The 20,000-nt window shown below is 41.1% G+C and overlaps 1 protein-coding gene across 1 annotated transcript; it reads right to left on the bottom strand.

Moving 5' to 3' along the window:
- Window positions 1-34: 34 nt before the first annotated feature.
- On the bottom strand, window positions 35-15,740 carry LOC308088439 (uncharacterized protein). Its single transcript, XM_080432897.1, has 19 exons — window positions 15,625-15,740; window positions 15,157-15,189; window positions 14,151-14,271; window positions 13,738-13,860; window positions 13,387-13,539; window positions 11,873-12,103; window positions 11,356-11,521; window positions 10,604-10,727; window positions 9,340-9,418; window positions 6,460-6,675; window positions 6,179-6,189; window positions 6,016-6,051; window positions 5,199-5,319; window positions 4,105-4,227; window positions 3,773-3,925; window positions 2,853-3,077; window positions 1,769-1,934; window positions 1,338-1,461; window positions 35-818 (listed from the first exon to the last, which is right to left on the bottom strand). The coding sequence occupies exons 3-19, from the start codon at window positions 14,268-14,270 to the stop codon at window positions 722-724; spliced, it is 2,268 nt and encodes a 755-aa protein (XP_080289023.1). The 5' UTR covers window position 14,271; window positions 15,157-15,189; window positions 15,625-15,740; the 3' UTR covers window positions 35-721.
- Between the last annotated feature and the right edge of the window lie 4,260 nt (window positions 15,741-20,000).

Here is a 20,000-nt window from a genome sequence, read left to right as displayed (position 1 = left end):
CAAGAAAAGCTAAACACAACAAATAAATGTAATATAATGTTAATACAGACTTTTTTTTACAAATAGTAAAAGTCCGATTTGTTAAACTTTTAATGCACCATTATAGGCAGTGTAAGTGTTGTTTTTTTTTTGTTAAACAAAAAAAAAATTGCTGTATTCACTGCTCTAAGTATTTTTTCACTAACAAGGGTCTTCCGGTCTCTCCAGTTCTTATTGAACAGAAAATGCCTTTTCAGGTGGGGTTGCCAATTTCAGCCAATCGGGAGAGAGTTATCATCACTAATTTGGTCTGCTCACTTCTTTGTTTCATCACTTCCAATTGCACTTGTTTATCCTGTATCATCATATGAGTTCTCTCTCCTAACTGGATCAAATTGGTATTCCACTGTCACTGAACAAACGCTTCATAGTAATGATTGCTATCAGAATATAGAGCTATTTAAGAAGAAAAAAACAATTGTAGCAACTTTAACATAACCTAACCCAAACTGTTAGGGTATCATTAAACTAATATACACACACATACTATCAATAATACATATTATTGGAAGTATTATTATTATTATTAAAGACGAAGCAAAAAAAGGTAAACTGTTTTTCCACCTTCCATCACAGAAGTCACAGTAAAATATTACATACTTGCAAACATTCCCCAGATAATTGCTGTACATGACAATACATCCTGAATGATATAGAAAATCAGGGTAACAGACTCCCAACTTCACATAATGGGGTAGACAGCTTGGTTGGCAATGCCACAGAGATTCTTGTTCCTGGCCATTCGAATGTACCCTTCTTCACCCCATTCAGTCCCCCAGCTGGAAACATAACACATAGTTTGAGTGTTTGTATTTATAAATACATGATTATAGATTGACATTGAAAACATGCTGTGTTCCCATTTCGTTTCTCTCCACTGACTGACAAAAAAGGCTTAGTTTCAGAACTGATGATAAAATTCCACTGGTTCATTTAAGGCTCTGGCCTCTACAGTATCTCCAATCTTTTAATCTCTTTTAATCCAAGCCGGAACACAATCGATTGATTGATCATTAAATAACCATGCTCTGAAGATGCACGCGTCCGCACCCATCTGACCATTGAACACATTAAGTGGTCAGATGGGTCATTTTCAAGTGGGCCCTGATTCAGAAAAAGTTGAGATCCACTGGTCTAAGAGACTAATCACAAAAGGTGACCTGCATCTGACTTTATCTGTACAGGTTTGGAATGCTGGAATCCAACTCCCAATTACAAAAGGGGAAAAAATACCATCAGACAAATATACTGTATATAAGGAGCTTGAAAACATTTTAGCATTAATATGAATTATTCACCTGTTTTTCACGAGCCAGTAGTCTTTTCCATTGGCAGTGCCGTAGCCCTTGGCTGTCCCATAGCCCACCACTAGGACAGCATGATTTGGTTGGTCAGAGGCGCAGTCTTCTGGATCATATATACCTAAAATGGTTCAAAATGCAGTTAATCACAAAGGTGGCATCCAGGCGCATACCACATGTACTGTATAAGGGCCCTATTTTGCGCTTCTTAAATGCCAGTCTTATGACTTAACTGGAGGGGTGGCTTGAACGCCTTAAGCTTTACTAATTATCAATTATTATTATCATTGTGTTGCATTATGAATGCACGCAACATACAACTGGGCAAAGAGCACAGTGCTACATGTCTATTTACTGACTGCTCACTCACTGGTTGGCCCGGCCACTACTTGTGTTATGTATAGTTTTGTTAGATTCATCGAACGTACCTCCTTTGTACTGCTTAAAGCTTGTCAGATTGCTAGAAACGGCCAACGCAACTGGCCCCACCGTTGCAACAGCCTGCTTCAAATAATGCTCATTGCCAGGAGGAATGAACTGGTATCCATAGCATCTTGCAGCCCTCCGCTTCGCTTTGTAGCGACATACCCCTTCCTGCAAGTGACATATACACAACATATCCACAGAAATATTACTCACATTTTCCTCTCATTGCAATTACTTTACTTCACTTTTATGCATGATGCCACTGTCAAATGTGGCATCATACATATATATCATATATATTCTTTAACCCATTTAGACCGCAAAATAATCTGTGTCATTCTTATATTTCTTTGGCTATTCAAAAATAGCAGATATACAAGCTCATAGCTAAGATCTTGTAGATCTGCTATTTTTGAAAAATCTTGAACATTTTTGCTAATCTTTGAATATATATATTTTTAAAGCTAACATTTGTAACAGTTCATAACAGTTTTCTGAAAAACGTGTGTCGCTATATGAGTGGTTCTCAAACTTTTCCATGTCAAGGACCACCCAAAATTATATGCATTTGGCCGCGGACCCCCCATCTCAAAATATGTTGTTCCAGGGACCCCCAGATGCACAGATCGGAGTTAAAAATGTTGGTCTTAAAACATATATTCAAAGTTTTTCACAAAGTTTCCACGATTTTTCAAAAAATAGCAAATATACAAGCTCATAGTGTGAGCTTTTAGATTGTAACTTGTACATTTTTGAATAGCCAAAGAAATCTTAAAATGACACAGATTTGTTCCCGGTCTTAATGGGTTAAAGCAAAGAAGCAAATACGTATTTTCTTGTCAAGGCTTATTTATCTTGAAGTTAAATGTACAACTTTCTTATGACATCTACCCTCTTTGGCTATAAAAACATTTCCCCTAAAATCAAATCTGTTTTATGTGTTAGTCTGCGTCACACATACTAAAATATGACACAAATAAAAGAATTATGGTCATGTCCAATGAATTGACTGAATTCACGATCACGTATTGAATGTTCATTAATGTGCATTGTCTCGTCTAAATAAACAAATGTAATGAAGCTAACCTTGTCTTCATAGGGGTAAAGCCACTCCGAGTTGATGCCTTTGTTTAAGATGACATAGTTGAAGGCTTTGTATATCCATCCACCATCACAGCCTTTGTTTCCATACTCGGTGCTGCAGTCAATCAGGTTTTGGGGACTTAACGGTATGAGAATACTTATTGGTTTCTTCATTTGGCCCTCAAGGGCCCCGGCAGCGGCAAATGCCCAACATGCCCCACACTTTCCCTTTGGATTTGTGTTTGTGTACACACATAAGGAAGAGAAAAAGAGAGACATTTCAGAACCATTCATGTCAAATTCCACTAGCATACATGGGCAACTGACATGTGGCCCAGGGGCCATTTTTTTTTACTCCAGAATTCCACTTAGAAAATAACAAAACAATTATCTGAATTCCAATTCAAAAATAGCAGATCTACAAGCTCAAAACTTGAATGGCCCGACAGCATATGCAATGTGGCCCTCTGGAGTGAGTGTGGAAATACAGTGGCCCTCTCCATCATCAAAGTTGCCCACCATTGCTTTAGAGCAGTGTTTCTCAACCAGTGTCCTTGGCCCAAAAAGTGAATCGCAGTGGATCTTGACAGGGTCGTAGACATAATGAGTCATGTTGTGTTATTCAATATGTTTGGTCTTGACTTCATGTGAAAGGCAGCATTTGGGTCCAGGTGCAAAACCAGTTGAGAATCACTGCCTCAGCATGTAGTCACTAATACACGGCAAAATGTACAGATATAGCTCTTCTCAACTCCTAGAACCTACAAAACATCACAGATCTTCACAGGTTCTGGAAAGTTTCTGGCTATGGAAGGTTCTGGGTTACCCTTCGTAGTTGAAAAGAGCCAATAGTTTACACTTGACTTAACGATTTTTACAGTGTAGCTCAATAGCTTATCCCCTTCTCTCACACTGTGGTGTACCTGATTTTTGACAGAGCTGACCCTGCCTGTCTCCCTCCAGTCCATTTTCCGAGGCACTTGAAAGCCACTGACTTGCTTGAAGGTCACGTTTTTTGAATCAATATGGTCGTCCGGCATTAAACCATTCATCTGTGTGTTGAACTCCTCTGTTGTCTTGATAGAAAAAAGGGGGTCCATAAATGTATATCGTAAATTAATGCAGTTTTGGACATACAAGGTTTCCATCCGAAGGCGACAATATGTAATATCTGTCTTTTTATTTACCCAGCAATTATTTGTTCTTCTTTCTGGAGCATGAATGTGTCTTTGCTGTTGTGGGTGAGGAGACTTACCATGTCAGCCAGGTGGTTGAGTCCCATGGTGAAGGTATGCAGTCCTGCTGAAGCCTCCTGGTTGTGGGTCAGGATCAGCTTGAAGTTCTTCTCCCATACCATTCTCCTGTAGACCATCTCATCCTGAAACATGCACACTGACATATTAGTGCGTGCGTGCGTGTGTGTGTGTGTGTGTGTGTGTGTGTGTGTGTGTGTGTGTGTGTGTGTGTGTGTGTGTGTTTCACACAGTGGACGTTTTACTCTTACATCACACTCGGGTGGAGGTGGAATAGAAAAGGTTAAGAGTATAAGTGGGGCCTTCAAAGATGACATATTACATAGATTTGATTTGGTTTCATTCAGAGTGCCCAGGTTTCACTTGTGTATGAGTATGCATGTGAAAGAGACAAAACTAGAAAATGTGCTCCTCGGAGCACAGGTCTCCGCCAGGTCAGGTAGGTTATTGTGGCATCCTGGTGGCGCTTTAATAGGCCAATGTGAAAAGGGTGGCATTTCTTCCTCGGCCTAGTGGGAATGTACGTGCATTCATGACTTGAGGCATTTTGTTGCAAAAATGTGTTTTGCTAAATTAGACCTGCTGGTGGCGCTATAACAGGGCATTGTGAAAAAGGTGGCATTGCCTAGTGAGATTGTGCATTCACATTTTCACGGACATTGCACGCTGTGTTCCTGATTTGAGACATTTTGTTCAAAACGGACCAATCCTGCAAACTTTGGAAGCCAACCTTAGCCAATAAGATGGAATATGAAATATCGGACAGATCCGTCTTGATCACATGAGTATAGAGATACCGTGTACCGATTTGCGTGATATTTGGATAAAATCTGTAGGAGTAATATCCAAAAATGGGTTTTGCAGAAATCGGCCTCCTGTTTTGGGGCAGAGGTTTTGAATTGGCATCCAGGGAGTGTGTGTGCACAGTTTCGCAGCGACCGGGCCGACGGTGCCGGAGATTAGCCGCTCACAGACAGATGGACACACGGACACACGGACGGACGGACAGGGGGTAAAACATACTCTCTCGTCATGCCTTTCGGCCTGGCGGAGACAATAAGTGAATACATGTAAAGTAGGCTATTCAGTATCTTACCTGATCTCGGTAAACCTTGTGATGCTTGGTTTTCCACTCGTCCCATTGTTCATTTAAATCAGAGAACAACTGACCGAGAACAGGAACGGTCAAAAGCAGCACAGCAACCAAGGTGTGCATGCTGAAACAATAGAAATTACACTGGTGGTCACAATAATCATTGAATAAGATTGGAAAATAAGGAGTGCATCATCTTCAACCTATGGTCACTCAAGATTTACACTTTTGTAAACAAAAAGTGTAAATGCATGCAAGTAGCATCAGTCTTCGCATTAAAAGCAATTTAATTTGGTTGCTAAATGCCTAATCTACATTTAGGTGAAATATTTGACATTTCAGGGATTATTAATCCCAAAATAAAATGTATACGCAAAACAAAGCATGAAGCAATGTAATTTGGTATATGCCAAAGTAAGCAATCAGAATTAACCAGTTCAATCTGATTCCTTCCTTTTTTTCCCTCTGTTCTATCTGCTGAACCTACAACACTAAATCTTCTGATATAATTGAATATCTTATTATTCTATTTAACTGCTGTTAAATATTTGGCATTACACATAATCTCTTTTACATATTTCACATTGAGGTAACTTGCCTGTACTATGTTCCTATTAGTACAAGTAACAGTATATTGTAAGCCTTCCTTAAAACATGCAGTTCAGCATGTTTCTCGCAGTAAATCTTTTCTATGCTCTTAAACTCATCTACACTGTATATCTGTGACTAAACTTTGACTTGCACTGAAACTAACTAACAGCATTATTCATGCCTCCCTGTTTAATTATAAGACCGCAAATGAGAGAAATTAGTACAATACCTTGTTCTATAATCAAGTGGGTTGTGGTCCCTTGTCCTGGACAGAAAGTTCAGAGCTCACTTTTATCATGCTACACAACAAAATCTAGAGTGTTCATTTAACTCTTGTCTCTAAGTGCAATTTTTTAAAACTCTCATAGTCAAATTACCACTAAAAGTTTTACTGTGTAGGAAACTTATAAGGGGAATTCACACTTATTCACACTTATAAGGGGAAGTGTGTGTGTGTGTGTGTGTGTGTGTGTGTGTGTGTGTGTGTGTGTGTGTGTGTGTGTGTGTGTGTGTGTGTGTGTGTGTGTGAGTGTGTGTGTGTGTGTGGGTGTGGGGGGGGGTGTGATGGTCAGTTTAGCAGTATTGTGGTTGTGGTTGTGCTTGTAGTTAGTGCATGTTTCATGCTGCATGTTGCATCCTGCCCCTGTTTGCTACTGTCTACTTTCAGCTATACCGCTGCTGGCTTGCCCTCCTTGCGGGGGTGAAAAGAGGAGCTGAGTGCGTACAGTAAGTGTCCCTCTGCCAGTACACAGCCTCTCCATTGCCACACATGGTAAACCAGGTCCCTGTGGACCCTGGCAAACCTGGAGGGGCTCTCGGAGTAGCAGTGGGCTCCAGAGGCGCTCCAGAGTCCAGAGGATGCCCTGGCGTCTGCCAACCACTGCCTCATCTATGGGTCAAGTAGTCAGCAAGGCCGAGAGGGGGATTCTGACATCCGGACACCCCAAGATCTCATATGCTCCGCCCAGGCTTACGCCCGCTAGCCTCACTTGTGCATGAGTGAGGAAACAACACTGAAGCTGACAGTCACGGGTTATAAGTCCTTTCTTAATGCCGTAGGTATGGGGCACCACTGGTTAGCTTCGACAGTCGTTTTTTTTGCAAGACTGTAAAAATTATTGTTTAATACCCTTATACAGAGGGTTATTTGATTAATGATGTGACATGTTAAGTATAAATTGCTCAGGATGACAGCGTCTAATAAGACTACATTTTAGAGTTTAATTGAACAGTTTTAGAATCTGTCAAAATGTTCAGATTAAACATGAACTCAGTCACAACATATTCTTTTAAGAAGGAAGCTTGTGATCTTGTACAGTGCGATTGCATCATCCTCCTAACATTACAGGCCCCATGAAAGATGACAGAATGAGCTTTATGGAATAATGCATACATGGAGATGAATGATATTTGCCTTAATGGGGTTTCATCACTCAACATACAGTATAGCTAACATCAGATTATGCATAGTAAGCAGTTTCAACATTCAAGACTTTTACTGTTACAGCTCATATGTGAGTACACAAGAGTAAAATTCTTGTGGTTGCATCCTGAAACATTTTATTTGTACGGGATCCAGTTGTCAGGTGTCAACACACACACACACACACACACACACACACACACACACACACACACACACACACACACACACACACACAATGAACAATGAACAATGAACAATCAATGAAATAGAGGGCTGCAAGGTGCAAGGCACTTTATTTCAAGAAAAGCAAAACACAGCAAATAAATGTAATATAATGTTAATAAAGTCTTTATTACAAAGTCTTATTACAAGACCTTTTTTTTTAGCAAAAGTCAGATTTATGACAAGGGTCTTCCGGTCTCTCCAGTTCTTATTAAACAGAAAATACCTTTTCAGGTGGGTTGCCAATTTCAGCCAATCAGGAGAGAGTACCCAATACCCATTTATCATCCTCAGTTTTATAGTGTTCCCATTCCAATGTGATCTGCTCACTTCTTTGTTTCATCACTTCCAATTTCACTTGTTTATCCTGTATCCTCATATGAGTTCTCTCTCCTGTCCTGACTGGATAATATTGGTATCCCTAGGCTCCTGTCACTTAACAAACGCTTTGTAATATTGATTAATATATAGAGCTATTTAACTTTTATTTTTGAAAGAAGAAAAAGAAAAGAAAAAAAACAGTTACTGCACCTTTAACCTATAAACTAACACAAACTGTTTAGGGTATAATTAATCTAATATACCCATACATACTACCAATAATACATATTAGTGGAAGTATTATTATTGTGATATATTATTTGACAAAAAATACAAAGCAAAAAAGGTACACTGTTTTTCAACATTCCATCACAGAGTATGTAAAATACTACTCTGATACTCTAATACGGTAAAATATTCTATAGGCTACTTTGCCCAGATATTGCTGTGCTGTACATGACAATAAATCATCCTGAATTGAATCCACAAGTTTCCAGTGTCCCATGAGCCCTTGCGTGAATTTTGGGCATCACTTCTTGTTGTCGCTCATTCCACTCCACACAGCTGATTCAAATGAATGATCAATGGCTCTTGACACTTGCTCTTAGCTGTAGTCAGAGTGTAGAAGAGAGTCGAGAGTAAAGTCACACTTTGATCTCACCGCAAAGCGGGCTGCTATGGGCTATAGTTCCAAACATTGGAACTATCTCCTTGAGATAGTTCCGTATTCCATTCTTACAATGGGAGTCAATGCTAGTGTCATAACTCTCTTATACGGCTCTGGCTGTAGTCTAATTCCTGTCCTGTGTTTCATTCTGACTGGCTGCTGTTGCATCTGTGACCAGCGTTGCCAGATTTTGCAATAGAAACAAGCGGTCACTTCTATGAAAACAAGCCCAAAAGAAGCGACTAGGCTGTGTTTTACCAATTTACATTGCTATTTGAAAATAGCAGGCTCTTTACAAGCTCACAGCGACACGTTGCGAGGTTGTAGATCTGTTATTTTCCAAAAATATTGAGAATAAAGTGAAATATTTTGGATATTTTGAACATTTTAACAACACAAATCTTGTATGGGGGTCCCTGGCTGGCTGGCACAAATATTTTCAGATGGAGGTCCGCGGACAATTAGATATTAATTTGGAGGTCTTTGGCATGAAAAAATTTGGGAACCACTTGTTTAAACAACGTTAGAAAGCAAGCCCAAATAAGTAACTACACTTAGAAACAAGCCCCCCCCAAAAAAAACGCAACCTGCAACTAGCAATATTTACAATATGCTTATAATAAGCAGACATGGCAACACTGGCTGTGACGCCTGTATCTCTGTATGGGGATTACATGGTGCTTGCTTGTTAATTGATTTGAATCAGCTGTGTGGAGGAAGATCTTGTAGGGGATGTAGGCAGACTCATTTTCTGAATTCTGTCAGGTTGTGTTCCTGTTCCCACATTATTGTTGACTGATTTGATCCCTCAAATTAATTGAATGAGTGACAACAGGAAGTGATGCCCGAATTAACACACACCCTTTTCCTAAGCTCCTTGGGAAACTGTGAACCCAACTTCACATTATGGGGAAGACAGCTCGGTAGGCAATGCCACAGAGGTTCTTGTTTCTGGCCATTCGAATGTACCCTTCTTCACCCCAGTCAGTCCCCCAGCTGGAAACATAACACATACATAGTTTGAGTGTTTGTAATTATAAAACAGCTGATTATAGATTGACATTGAAAACATGCTGTGTTCACATATTTGGTTTCTCTCCACTGACTGACAAAAAGGCTTAGTTTTAGAACTGATGTTAAAATTCCACTGATTCATGTAAGGCTCTGGCCTCTACTGTACCTTCGATCTTTTAATCTCTTTTAAGCCAGAGCATAACCAAGGATCTGTCAATTCTTAAGTCTAGATACTTATGTCATTTACAAAAGTGATGGGTCAGAATGACAAGATGAGTTTTTTCAATTATTTCTTCTCCATGTCTTAGTTTACAATGAAGGACAAACGTTTCGGCTATCCAGCCTTCGTCAGCGTGTCTAGAGTTGTAAGTTAAATTACTTTGTAGATTTAGATTATTTAAAAAACATTGATAAACAAATTAGCCCTACTTTATACTTTTTTGTTTTGATTGTTTTGTTCCACTTATGCTTTGGCAATGTAAACGTGTGTTTTCTTGTGCCAACAAAGCCAATTTAAACTGATTTAAAGAGAGAGAGAGAGAGAGAGAGAGAGAGAGAGAGAGAGAGAGAGAGAGAGAGAGAGAGACGTTTGGGCTGAACGGACCTCCCCGGTTCCGTTGCTAACCTATCAGCCCGATCTGTCATCTAATGAATTAAGCCACAATCGGTCCAGAGGCACTCAGCCGGTGTGAGTCCTGAGAGATTCTAGTGATTCCAAAATGGAGTCGGCTCAGAGTCTGGGTAATCACAAAAGGTGACCTGCACCTGACTTTTTCTGTACAGGTTTGGAATGCTGGACTCAAACTCCCAATTAGAATGGGAAGGAGCATTTTTAGCATTAAAGGAGTAGTTCACCCAAATAATTACTTATTTTCTATCAATTGCACACCCCATGAAGCCTTGAATTCATGCATTTATTTTAGTTTTTGTGGCATTCCTAAGCCAATAATTTGATTCCCGTCTCCTACCGGCTAATGTATCCGGTAGGAGACACAAAGTAGATTATTTGTGTCTCCTATCGGATACACACCCGGTCATCAAATTATTGGCTTAGGAATCCCACAAAAACAAAAATAAATCCATGAATTCAAGGCTTCATGGGGTGTGCAATTGATAGAAAATATGTCATTTTTTGGGTGAACTCCTCCTTTAAGATGAATTATTCACCTGTTTTTCACGATCCAGTAGTCTTTTCCTTTGGCTGAACCATAGTCCTTGGCTGTCCCGTAGCCCACCACTAGGACAGCATGGTTTGGTTGGTTAGAGGTGCAGTCTACTGGATCATATACACCTAAAATGGTTCAAAATGCAGCTGATGTGAACAAAGGTTGTGTATAGGAAAAGTGAGATGAAAACAGTCAATAAAATCTTCTAAACATCACGTCTGTACATACTTTGATCCTGAGAATGAACATCTGCTCACAATGTTAATGTTAAATCTGCAGCTATATGTAGCAGTACTTGTAGCATTACCGTTGATGGCAATAGTAGAGATCAACTAGTGCGCAGAGTTGTAAGTGCGTGGAACTTTCATAATGCTTTCATATTACAGTATGTAGAGGCTACATCAATTATTTGTCTGGGAAATTTGTACTGTAGGGGTTAAAGTTTGCTTTTTCTTAATCAATCATAACACTGGTCTCACTCCACTCACTCCATAGTGTTTCAAAATATAGAAAAGGTAAATGAAGTCCTAGTTCAGCTGAAAATGCATGTCAAACATATGTCTAGTTGTCATAGTTATTCTATATGAAAAAAAATAAGATGGCGCGAGCAACAGTTTGCCCCCCCCCCCCTTCCCTTTTTTTTGTCTCCTTTCCTATTAATCATTATTATGTTTCTATTTACTGTCTGCTCACTGGTTATCCCTACTTGTGTTATAGTCTTGTTACTGTAGATGAATAGTGTATGGAACGTACCTCCTTCGTACTGCTTAAAGCTTGTCAGATTGGCAAAAAGTTCCACAGCTACTGGCCCCACCGTTGCAACAGCATACTTCAAATAATTCTCATTGCCAGCAGGAATGAACTGGTATCCAACGCAGTTTGCAGCCCTCCGCCTCCTATTGTAGCGACATTTCCCTTCCTGCAAGTGACATATTCAGACAAGAACAATTACACTCACACTTTCCTTTCGTTACATTGCAATTACTTTAACACTGTCAATAGTGGTACATCATAGGCTATGTGTGAAACAGACGCAACACAATAACACAATAAAACAGATCTGCATTTTAGGATAGATGTTTATATATAGTCAAACAGGGAAGATGGCATTATTGGCATAAGAAGGTTGTACATTTAACTGTGGTTCAAGATAAATAAGCCTTGATAAGAAAATACATATTTGCTTCTTTGCTTTAAAGAATATGTACAGTAGGAAAAATTACAGCCATGTCCAATGAGTGTCATACATATATTATGTAGTGAAGCTAACCTTGTCTTCATAGGGGTAAAGCCACTCTGAGTCGATGCCTTGGTTTAAGATGACATAGTTGAATGCTTTGTATGTCCATCCACCACCACAGCCTTTGTTTCCATACTTGGTGCCGTTGCTGCAGTCAATCAAGTTTTGGGGACTTAACGGGATAAGAATACTTGTTGGTTTCTTCATTTGGCCCTCAAGAGCCCCCACAGCGGCGAAGGCCCAACATGCCCCACACTTTCCCTTTGGATTTGTGTTTGTGGTCACAAAGAAGGAAGAGAGAAAGTGAGACATTACAAAACCATTCATGTCAAATTCCACTATAGGCACCTTTTAAAGCAGTGTTTCTCAACCAGTGTCCCGGACCAGAGGCGTCAATTGGGTATGGCAGGCTATGGCAGCTGCCATACCCTGGCTCCAGGAAGAAAAAATATATATATATATATATTATATATTTTTTCTTTTTTCTTTTTTTAATGAAAAATAAATCCATGAATGTCTCTGTCTATCTGCGTTGATTATTCTGTTATTACATTTCAGTAAAATAACTACCAATGCAAAATGATTGCTTTCACAGGGTATTTCATTCTTCACAACTGCTTGTATCTCCCCTATTCTCCCCTATCTTGTCAAATGGTATATTCCCAGGCCCAGCCTGGGAATCCCAGGTTCAACACAGGTGCAATGCATTATTGTTAATTAGCAAGCACAGAGGCGCGTTTTTTCAATAGCAGACAGGCTGTTTTATTTACTTGTGAACAGTGAGTTAAAATGAAAAGGAAGCAGACCTCTCTGCATGCATTTTTTGGTAAAAAGACTGACACAGCAACCCCCGCAGCAGACAAGCCGTGCGGCCGAAAAAGCCCCCCCCCCAAAAAAAAAGAAAAAAAAGGGCCCCCCCAAAAAGGGGCCCCCAAAAAAGGGGCCGCACGGCTTCGCCGCGCGCCCCAGATAGTTAACCCTGCCATACCCTAGCTTTTACTGAACTGACGCCACTGTCCCGGACCCAAACATTTCAGTGCAGCGAATCTTGACAGGGTCGTAGACATAATGAGGCATGTTGTGTTATTCAATATGTTTGGTCTTGACTTCATGTGAAAGGCAGCATTTGGGTCCAGGTGCAAAACCAGTTGAGAATCACTGCCTCAGCATGCAGTCACTAATACACAGCAAAATGTACAGATATAGCTCTTCTCAACTACTAGAAATAAGTGAACCATGCCGTGAAACGTGTTTCACTGGTTCTGGATTCTTTTCAGAAGCTATGGCTCGGTTTCACATACTGTAAGGTCCTCAGAACCTAATTCGGGCCCTGCTCATGGGGTGGTACTAACCCTGAGTTCTGGGAATAGCAAAAATAGCAGATCTACAAAACATCTCAGAACTTCACAGGTTCTGGAAAGTTTCTGGTTATGGAAGGTTCTGGGTTACCCGAAGAGAGCCAATAGTTTACACTGAGTCAAATTAACTCAGGATTTTACAGTGTAGCTCAATAGCTTATCCCCTTCTCTCACACTGTGGTGTACCTGATTTTTGACAGAGCTGACCCTGCCTGTCTCCCTCCAGTCCATTTTCCGAGGCAATTGAAAGCCACTGACTTGCTTGAAGGTCGCGTTTTTTGAATCAATGTGGTCGTCCGGCATTAAACCATTCATCTGTGTGTTGAACTCCTCTGTTGTCTTGACAGAAAAAAGGGTGTCCATAAATACATTGTTGCTGTCGGGCAGAAACCTTGTATACACATTTACATGTTGTATGTGTTATTGTAAATTAATGTCCTACTTCATCGTACAAGAGTGTCGCGCAAGAATCTGCGTGATTTGCTTTTTTTATGTTTCAAAGTGAAAGTGGGTGCGGTTGTGGGTGAGGAGACGTACCATGTCAGCCAGGTGGTTGAGTCCCATGGTGAAGGTGTGCAGTCCTGCTGAAGCCTCCTGGTTGTGGGTCAGGATCACCTTGAAGTTCTTCTCCCATACCATTCTCCTGTAGACCATCTCATCCTGAAACATGCACACACTGACAGATTAGTGCGTGCGTGCATGCGTGCGTGCGTGCGTGCGTGCGTGCGTTCGTTCGTTTCACACAGCGGACGTTTTACTCTTACATCACAGAGGTGAAATAGAAGTGAAAGGTTAAGAGTATAACTAAGGCCTTCAAAGATAACATGTACAGTATAGAGTTTTTTTTTTTTACATAGATTTGATTTGGTTTCATTCAGAGTGCCATGTTTCACTTGTGTATGAGCATGTGAGAGACAAAATAAGAGAATGTAAAGTATTCAGTATCTTACCTGATCTCGGTAAACCTTGTGATGCTTGGTTTTCCACTCGTCCCATTGTTCATTTAAATCAGAGAACAACTGACCGAGAACAGGAACGGTCAAAAGCAGCACAGCAACCAAGATGCGCATGCTGAAACAATAAAAATGACACTGGTGGTCACAATAATCATTGAACATGATTCTGCTCCAGCAATTTTGAGTCATAAACTGAAAAAGATTCAGATAAACATCACTACAATACAATACACCATCCAAATTGCATTGGAAAATCATCAGCGATATCAATCCGAAAAAATATAGTACTGTCAATTCCTCATGAATCCAAAGTCTAAATGAATGTTAGATCCTATGTCATGGATGCAAATAATAATACACTGAAACTGTTCAAATGCCCTTTTGAAAGGATTCTTTGCTGTCATCATGACATGGGATCCTTTTCATTATCTTGATTTATCTTTTGGCCATAAAACAGCTGTTTTTATAGCACTGGCACATTATCATGATAAAAATGTTTTTTGTTTAAATAACTGGTTTGGCCTGACTTTCAACACCCAGGTTCTTTATCTTTAAGAATCAGGTTAATGGAAAATACGGTGTGCATCATCTAAAACCCATGGTCACTCAAGATTTATACTTGTAAAGAATGCCCGGAAGATCAACAGTTCCAATATGTTTTCTCAATGCTTTTTCTTTTCTACCCAGACATGTCTGGGTTCAATCTGATTCCTTCCTTTTTTATAGGTTCTAGCTGCTGAGCTTACAACAACTTGTCTTACTAATACTATATGTTCCTATTAGTAGGCCTACAAGTAACAGTATATTGTAATCCCTCCTTAAACACATGAAGTTCAGCATCTTGTTTTTCTGTCTCAGTAAATCTTTTCTATGCTCTTAAACTCATCTACACTTTATATCTATGTGACTAAACTTTGACTTGTACTGAAACTAACTAACAGCATTATTCGTGCCTCTCTGTTGAATATAATACAGCAAATAAGAGATATTAGTACAATACCTTGCTGTATCAAGAGGGTTGTGGTCCCTTGTCCTGGAAAGAAAGTTCAAAGCTCACTTTTATCATTCTACACCGCAAAATCCAGAGTGTTCATTTAACTCTTGTCTTAAAGTGGTTCTTTTTTTAAACTCATTATAAACTCGCATAGTTAAATTAACACTCCAAATTTTACAGCTGTATGTACAGTATGAAACGTTCACACCTATAAGGGGAAGTGGGAGTGTGTGTGTGTGTGTGTGTGTGTGTGTGTGTGTGTGCGTGCGTGTGCGTGTGCGTGTGCGTGTGCGTGTGCGTGTGCGTGTGCGTGTATGTGTGTGTGCTATCATACACTGTGGTGAATGGTATCACATTTATTTTTGTGTCTGTCTGTCTGTCTTTCTCTCTCTCTCTCTCTCTCTCTCTCTCTCTCTCTCTCTCTCTCTCTCTCTCTCTCTCTCTCTCTCTCTCTCTCATCTCTCAGGCACCTACCAAGGCCGGTGGCTGGATGGGATGCGGCATGGCTACGGCGTGCGGCAGAGTGTGTGTAGCAGTATTGTTGTAGAAGTGCTTGTAGTTAGTGCATGTTTCATACTGCATGTTGCATCCTGCCCCTGTTTGCTACTTTAATAATAATAATAATTTCCGGGTCGCGCGGCCCAATTATTAGTTACGTTAATGTTTGGGCTGGGATGCTTTCCAGCAGGGGCCTCAGTGCGGCTGCAGAGTTCATGTGCAGGGCTGGGCTGAAACAGTGAAACGCTCTCCCCCCCCCCCGGTGGGCCGGTCCGGACCGAAATGCCAGGGCTGACTTTTGGTCCCAGTCCGGCCCTGCCTTGCGGGGGTGAAAAGAGAAGCTGAGTGCGCACAGTAAGTGTCCCTCTGCCAGTACACAGCATCTCCAATGTCACACACAGTAAACCAGGTCCCTGTGCTTGGACATGCCCTGGCGTCTGCTAACCACTGCCCCATCTATGGGTCAAGTAGTCAGCAAGGCCGAGAGGTGGATTCTGACGTCCGGGCACCCCAAGACCTCATATGCTCCGCCCAGGCTTACGCCCTGGAGAGGCCTCGCCAGCCTCACTTGTGCATGAGTGAGGAAACAACACTGAAGCTGACAGTCAAGGGTTATAAGTCCCTTCTGATTGGCGTAGGTGGGACACCACTGGTTAGCTTCGACGGTGGGAAGGATCATCATTTCCCATTGGCCGACCCTCACCCACCTCAAGCCGTGCAGCCCAAGGTCAGCAGGTTGTAGGCCGCCAACGTCTGCCTGCTTCAGTGGGTGCATGGAGCTTAGAGCACTGTAAATGCATGACATGCAGTCAGTAAAATCCTGCGCCAGGCAAAAAGAAAATAAATAAGTTTCCAGCTCTGAGGGGGCAGAAACAGCGTCGGTCACGTGGTTCATGTAAACTGGAAGTAGTTACAAACGGCCATAGACTCCAATGCATTCCGTAAACTGTGTGTAAAAAGTGGACGGAGGTGACGTAACGCTCCTTGAATGGCTCTGGGTAGATCTGGTGACTGTGAATGTCATAGCATATGATTCACATCATTTTCATACTCATCAAACCATTCGATGACCCCTCATGCCTTGTGTATTGTCATGCTGGAAGATACTGTACCACTCTAGCCTTGGTTCAAGACTAGCATATATGTATTTTATCGATTTATCTGCGATCGTCATGGGCTTCACCAACCAAAATATGTAATTTAGTAAACAACATGATCAAAAATGCCAAAAGGAAGTTCTTCAACGAGAAAATTTAGGAAAATGAAAGAAACTCAGAAAAACTTTTTATTAAAACAATTAGTCTACAACAACAAACTTAAAACTAAATCTACAAACCTCAGCAATGTGTCAAATGGCTCGCTGACTGTGGCGAACTGTTTCAACAAGTAATGTTGTTTTTGTTTGTCAATGCCATGGACTGTTCTTGCTGGCACAGTGTGATCGCATAATGCATTGACATTTTCAGTCCCCAAAGTAAGTAACACCTACTTATGGCACTATAAGCATCACAGCCTTTGATTGTGCAATTTCCTCATTTCTAGTTCTACACTATTTTACTTATTTAGTACGCTGAAATTGTTTTAATATATTTATTACTTATTTGATTTTTGTCTCTGCTACCCTACCATCTGAATTTTGCAGTACAAATTTTGAGTCATCAGACGACCACAAAACATCTATTGTCCAATTTTGGTGAGCCTGTGTGAATTGTAGACCCAGTTTCCTGTTCTTAGCTGACAGGACTGGCACCTGATGAGGTCTTCTGCTGCTGTCGCCCATCTGCCTCAAGGTCCGACGTGTTGTGCGTTCAGAGATGCTCTTATGCACTGTCTGTTACTGTTGCCTTTCTATCAGCTTGAACCAGCCTGGCCATTCTCTGACCTCGTCAACAAGGCATTTTCGCCCACAGAACTGCTAGATACTTTTCCATTTTTATCATTCTCTGTAAACCCCAGAGATGGTTGTGCATGAAAATCCCTGTAGTTCAGCAGAAATACTACCAGCCCGTTTGGCACCAACAACCATGCCACATTCAATTTAATCTCAGTTCACTGTGTGGTTTGTTCGAGAGTGTCTTTCCAAGTTACATTTATTCGCCATTCCTGCTGAGTTGTTGCTGATGAGACAAATACATACAGTACTTAAAAGTGTCTCTAGCCGTTTGCAGAGTTCCTCATTGGAAAGGACTTCCACATTGAAACCTCTATAGGCCTACAGAATATATAGCTCTATGATTGAAACAGACCACAAGCGTCTGGTCCCCCTCCTCGGCTTGAAGAATTTAGATGAACTACCACCATGTATACAGTGTCTCAGAATTCTCCCATATTACATGTTGCCGGGAAGAAAATCACAACAGCAGATGTCAATCAATCAATCAATCTTTATTTGTCACATCACATTCACAGGGTAAGAGTGGGTGAAATTTGTGCAGGCTCATAAATGTTGCAATTAAAATAAGTAAAACAGAATGTAGAATAGGAAATGGGTAACACATAAGTGCATGAAAAAACATATTGTTACAGTCTGGCTCAAAGACCATAACAAAAAAGGGGGGACGACACGGAGGAATACATAAATAAGTGTAATGTTTATTTACCAAATAGTGAAATAATTATAAGCAAGTAATAAATCAAGTTTCCAAATCATAAAGGCAGGGAAACATGCTGCCCACTGGAACTGAATCTAATAACTCAACATAAGGAACTCAAACACAAACACGCTCTCCTGTGTGGCCACACGCCTGTGACCTGGGGAGGACTGAAGAGCGAGAACTGTTGTAGAGTGGGGCTTTTATAGTGTGAGGAGACAATTGGCCAGGTGTCTCCCCTTCCACTGATCATCTCAGCCTCCACCCTCCAACCCAGCACTGCAATGGAATGTTAAAGGCACACACACACACATAACCCTATAGCAAAGGCCCAGGGGGCCGTCACAATATGAAATGTATGAAAGGGGCATCAATATTAAAACACAATTTTACCCTCGATGTGGATGGGCTACCTGCACACACACACACACACACACACACACACACACACACACACACACACACACACACACACACACACACACACACACACACACACACACACACACACACACACACACACACACACACACACACACACACCCATGAGGCCTTCACATAACGTGATACAACATCATATTGTAGGCTACTTATAACCAGTATGCTGTTGAAACTAACATTACATTTAGGCAAACATTAGGTGTAGATCAAACCAAAGTTACTGTACCCAAACAATGAAAAGATGGCAAACTAGAAAAAGTGCTCCTCGGAGCACAGGTCTCCGCCAGGTCAGGTTAGTTATTGTGGCCTCCTGGTGGCGCTATAATAGGCCAATGTGAAAAGGGTGGCATTTCTTCCTCGGCCTAGTGGGAATGTGCGTGCAACTTTTCACGGAAATCGCACGCCACGTTCATGATTTCAGACATTTTGTTCAAAACGGACCAATCCTGCAAACTTTGGAATTCAACCTTAGCCAATCAGGATGGAATATGAAATATCGGACAGATGCGTCTTGATCACATGACTATAGAGATACTGTGTACCGATTTGCGTGATGTTTGGATAAAATCTGAAGGATTAATATCCAAAAATGTATTTGACATAAGTCGGCCTCCTGGTGGCGCTGTAAAAAGCAGATGTGAAAAATGCAGTGCAGATGTTTTTCCTTGGCCTCTAGAGAGTAGGCGTGCAAAGTTTCACGCAGATCGGTGCAGTTATAGTTAAAAATGCAAATCGGCCTGTTATAGCGCCACCATGAGGCTGATGTGAAAAGTTTTAAGTACCATTTCTTCCTCGGCCTAGTGGGAATGTGCGTGTGCAATTTTATGGAAATGGCAAGCTGCGTTCATGATTTGAGGCAGTTTGTTGAAAACGGACCAATCCTGCAAACTTTGGATGGTAACCTTAGCCAATGAGGATGGAATATGGGAAAGCGGACTGATCAGGGTTGATCACATGACTATAGAGATACTGTGTACCGATTTGCATGAGGTTTGGTTAAAAACTGTAGGAGTAATGGGAAAAAATGGGTTTTGCACAAATCGGCCTCCTGGTGGCGCTATAACAGGCCCATGTGAAAAATTTGAGGCAGAGGTTCTGAATTGGCATCCAGGGAGTGTGTGTGCACAGTTTCGCAACGACCAGGCCAACGGTGCCGGAGATTTGGTGGTAACACACAGACAGGACGGACGGACGGACACACGGACGGAGACAATAAGCAGGTTTACAGCCAGGCTCTATGTACAGACGCAGATGCAGTGATGCATATCACTTTGAAACTCTGCAAGACTACTGTTTAATATAAATAAAACATTTATGTCA

This window comes from Gymnoscopelus braueri, assembly GCF_963280865.1.
Source record: "Gymnoscopelus braueri genome assembly, chromosome: 1".
NCBI classification, from domain to species: Eukaryota; Metazoa; Chordata; class Actinopteri; order Myctophiformes; family Myctophidae; genus Gymnoscopelus; species Gymnoscopelus braueri.
This window is presented reverse-complemented; position numbering and strand designations above follow the sequence as displayed.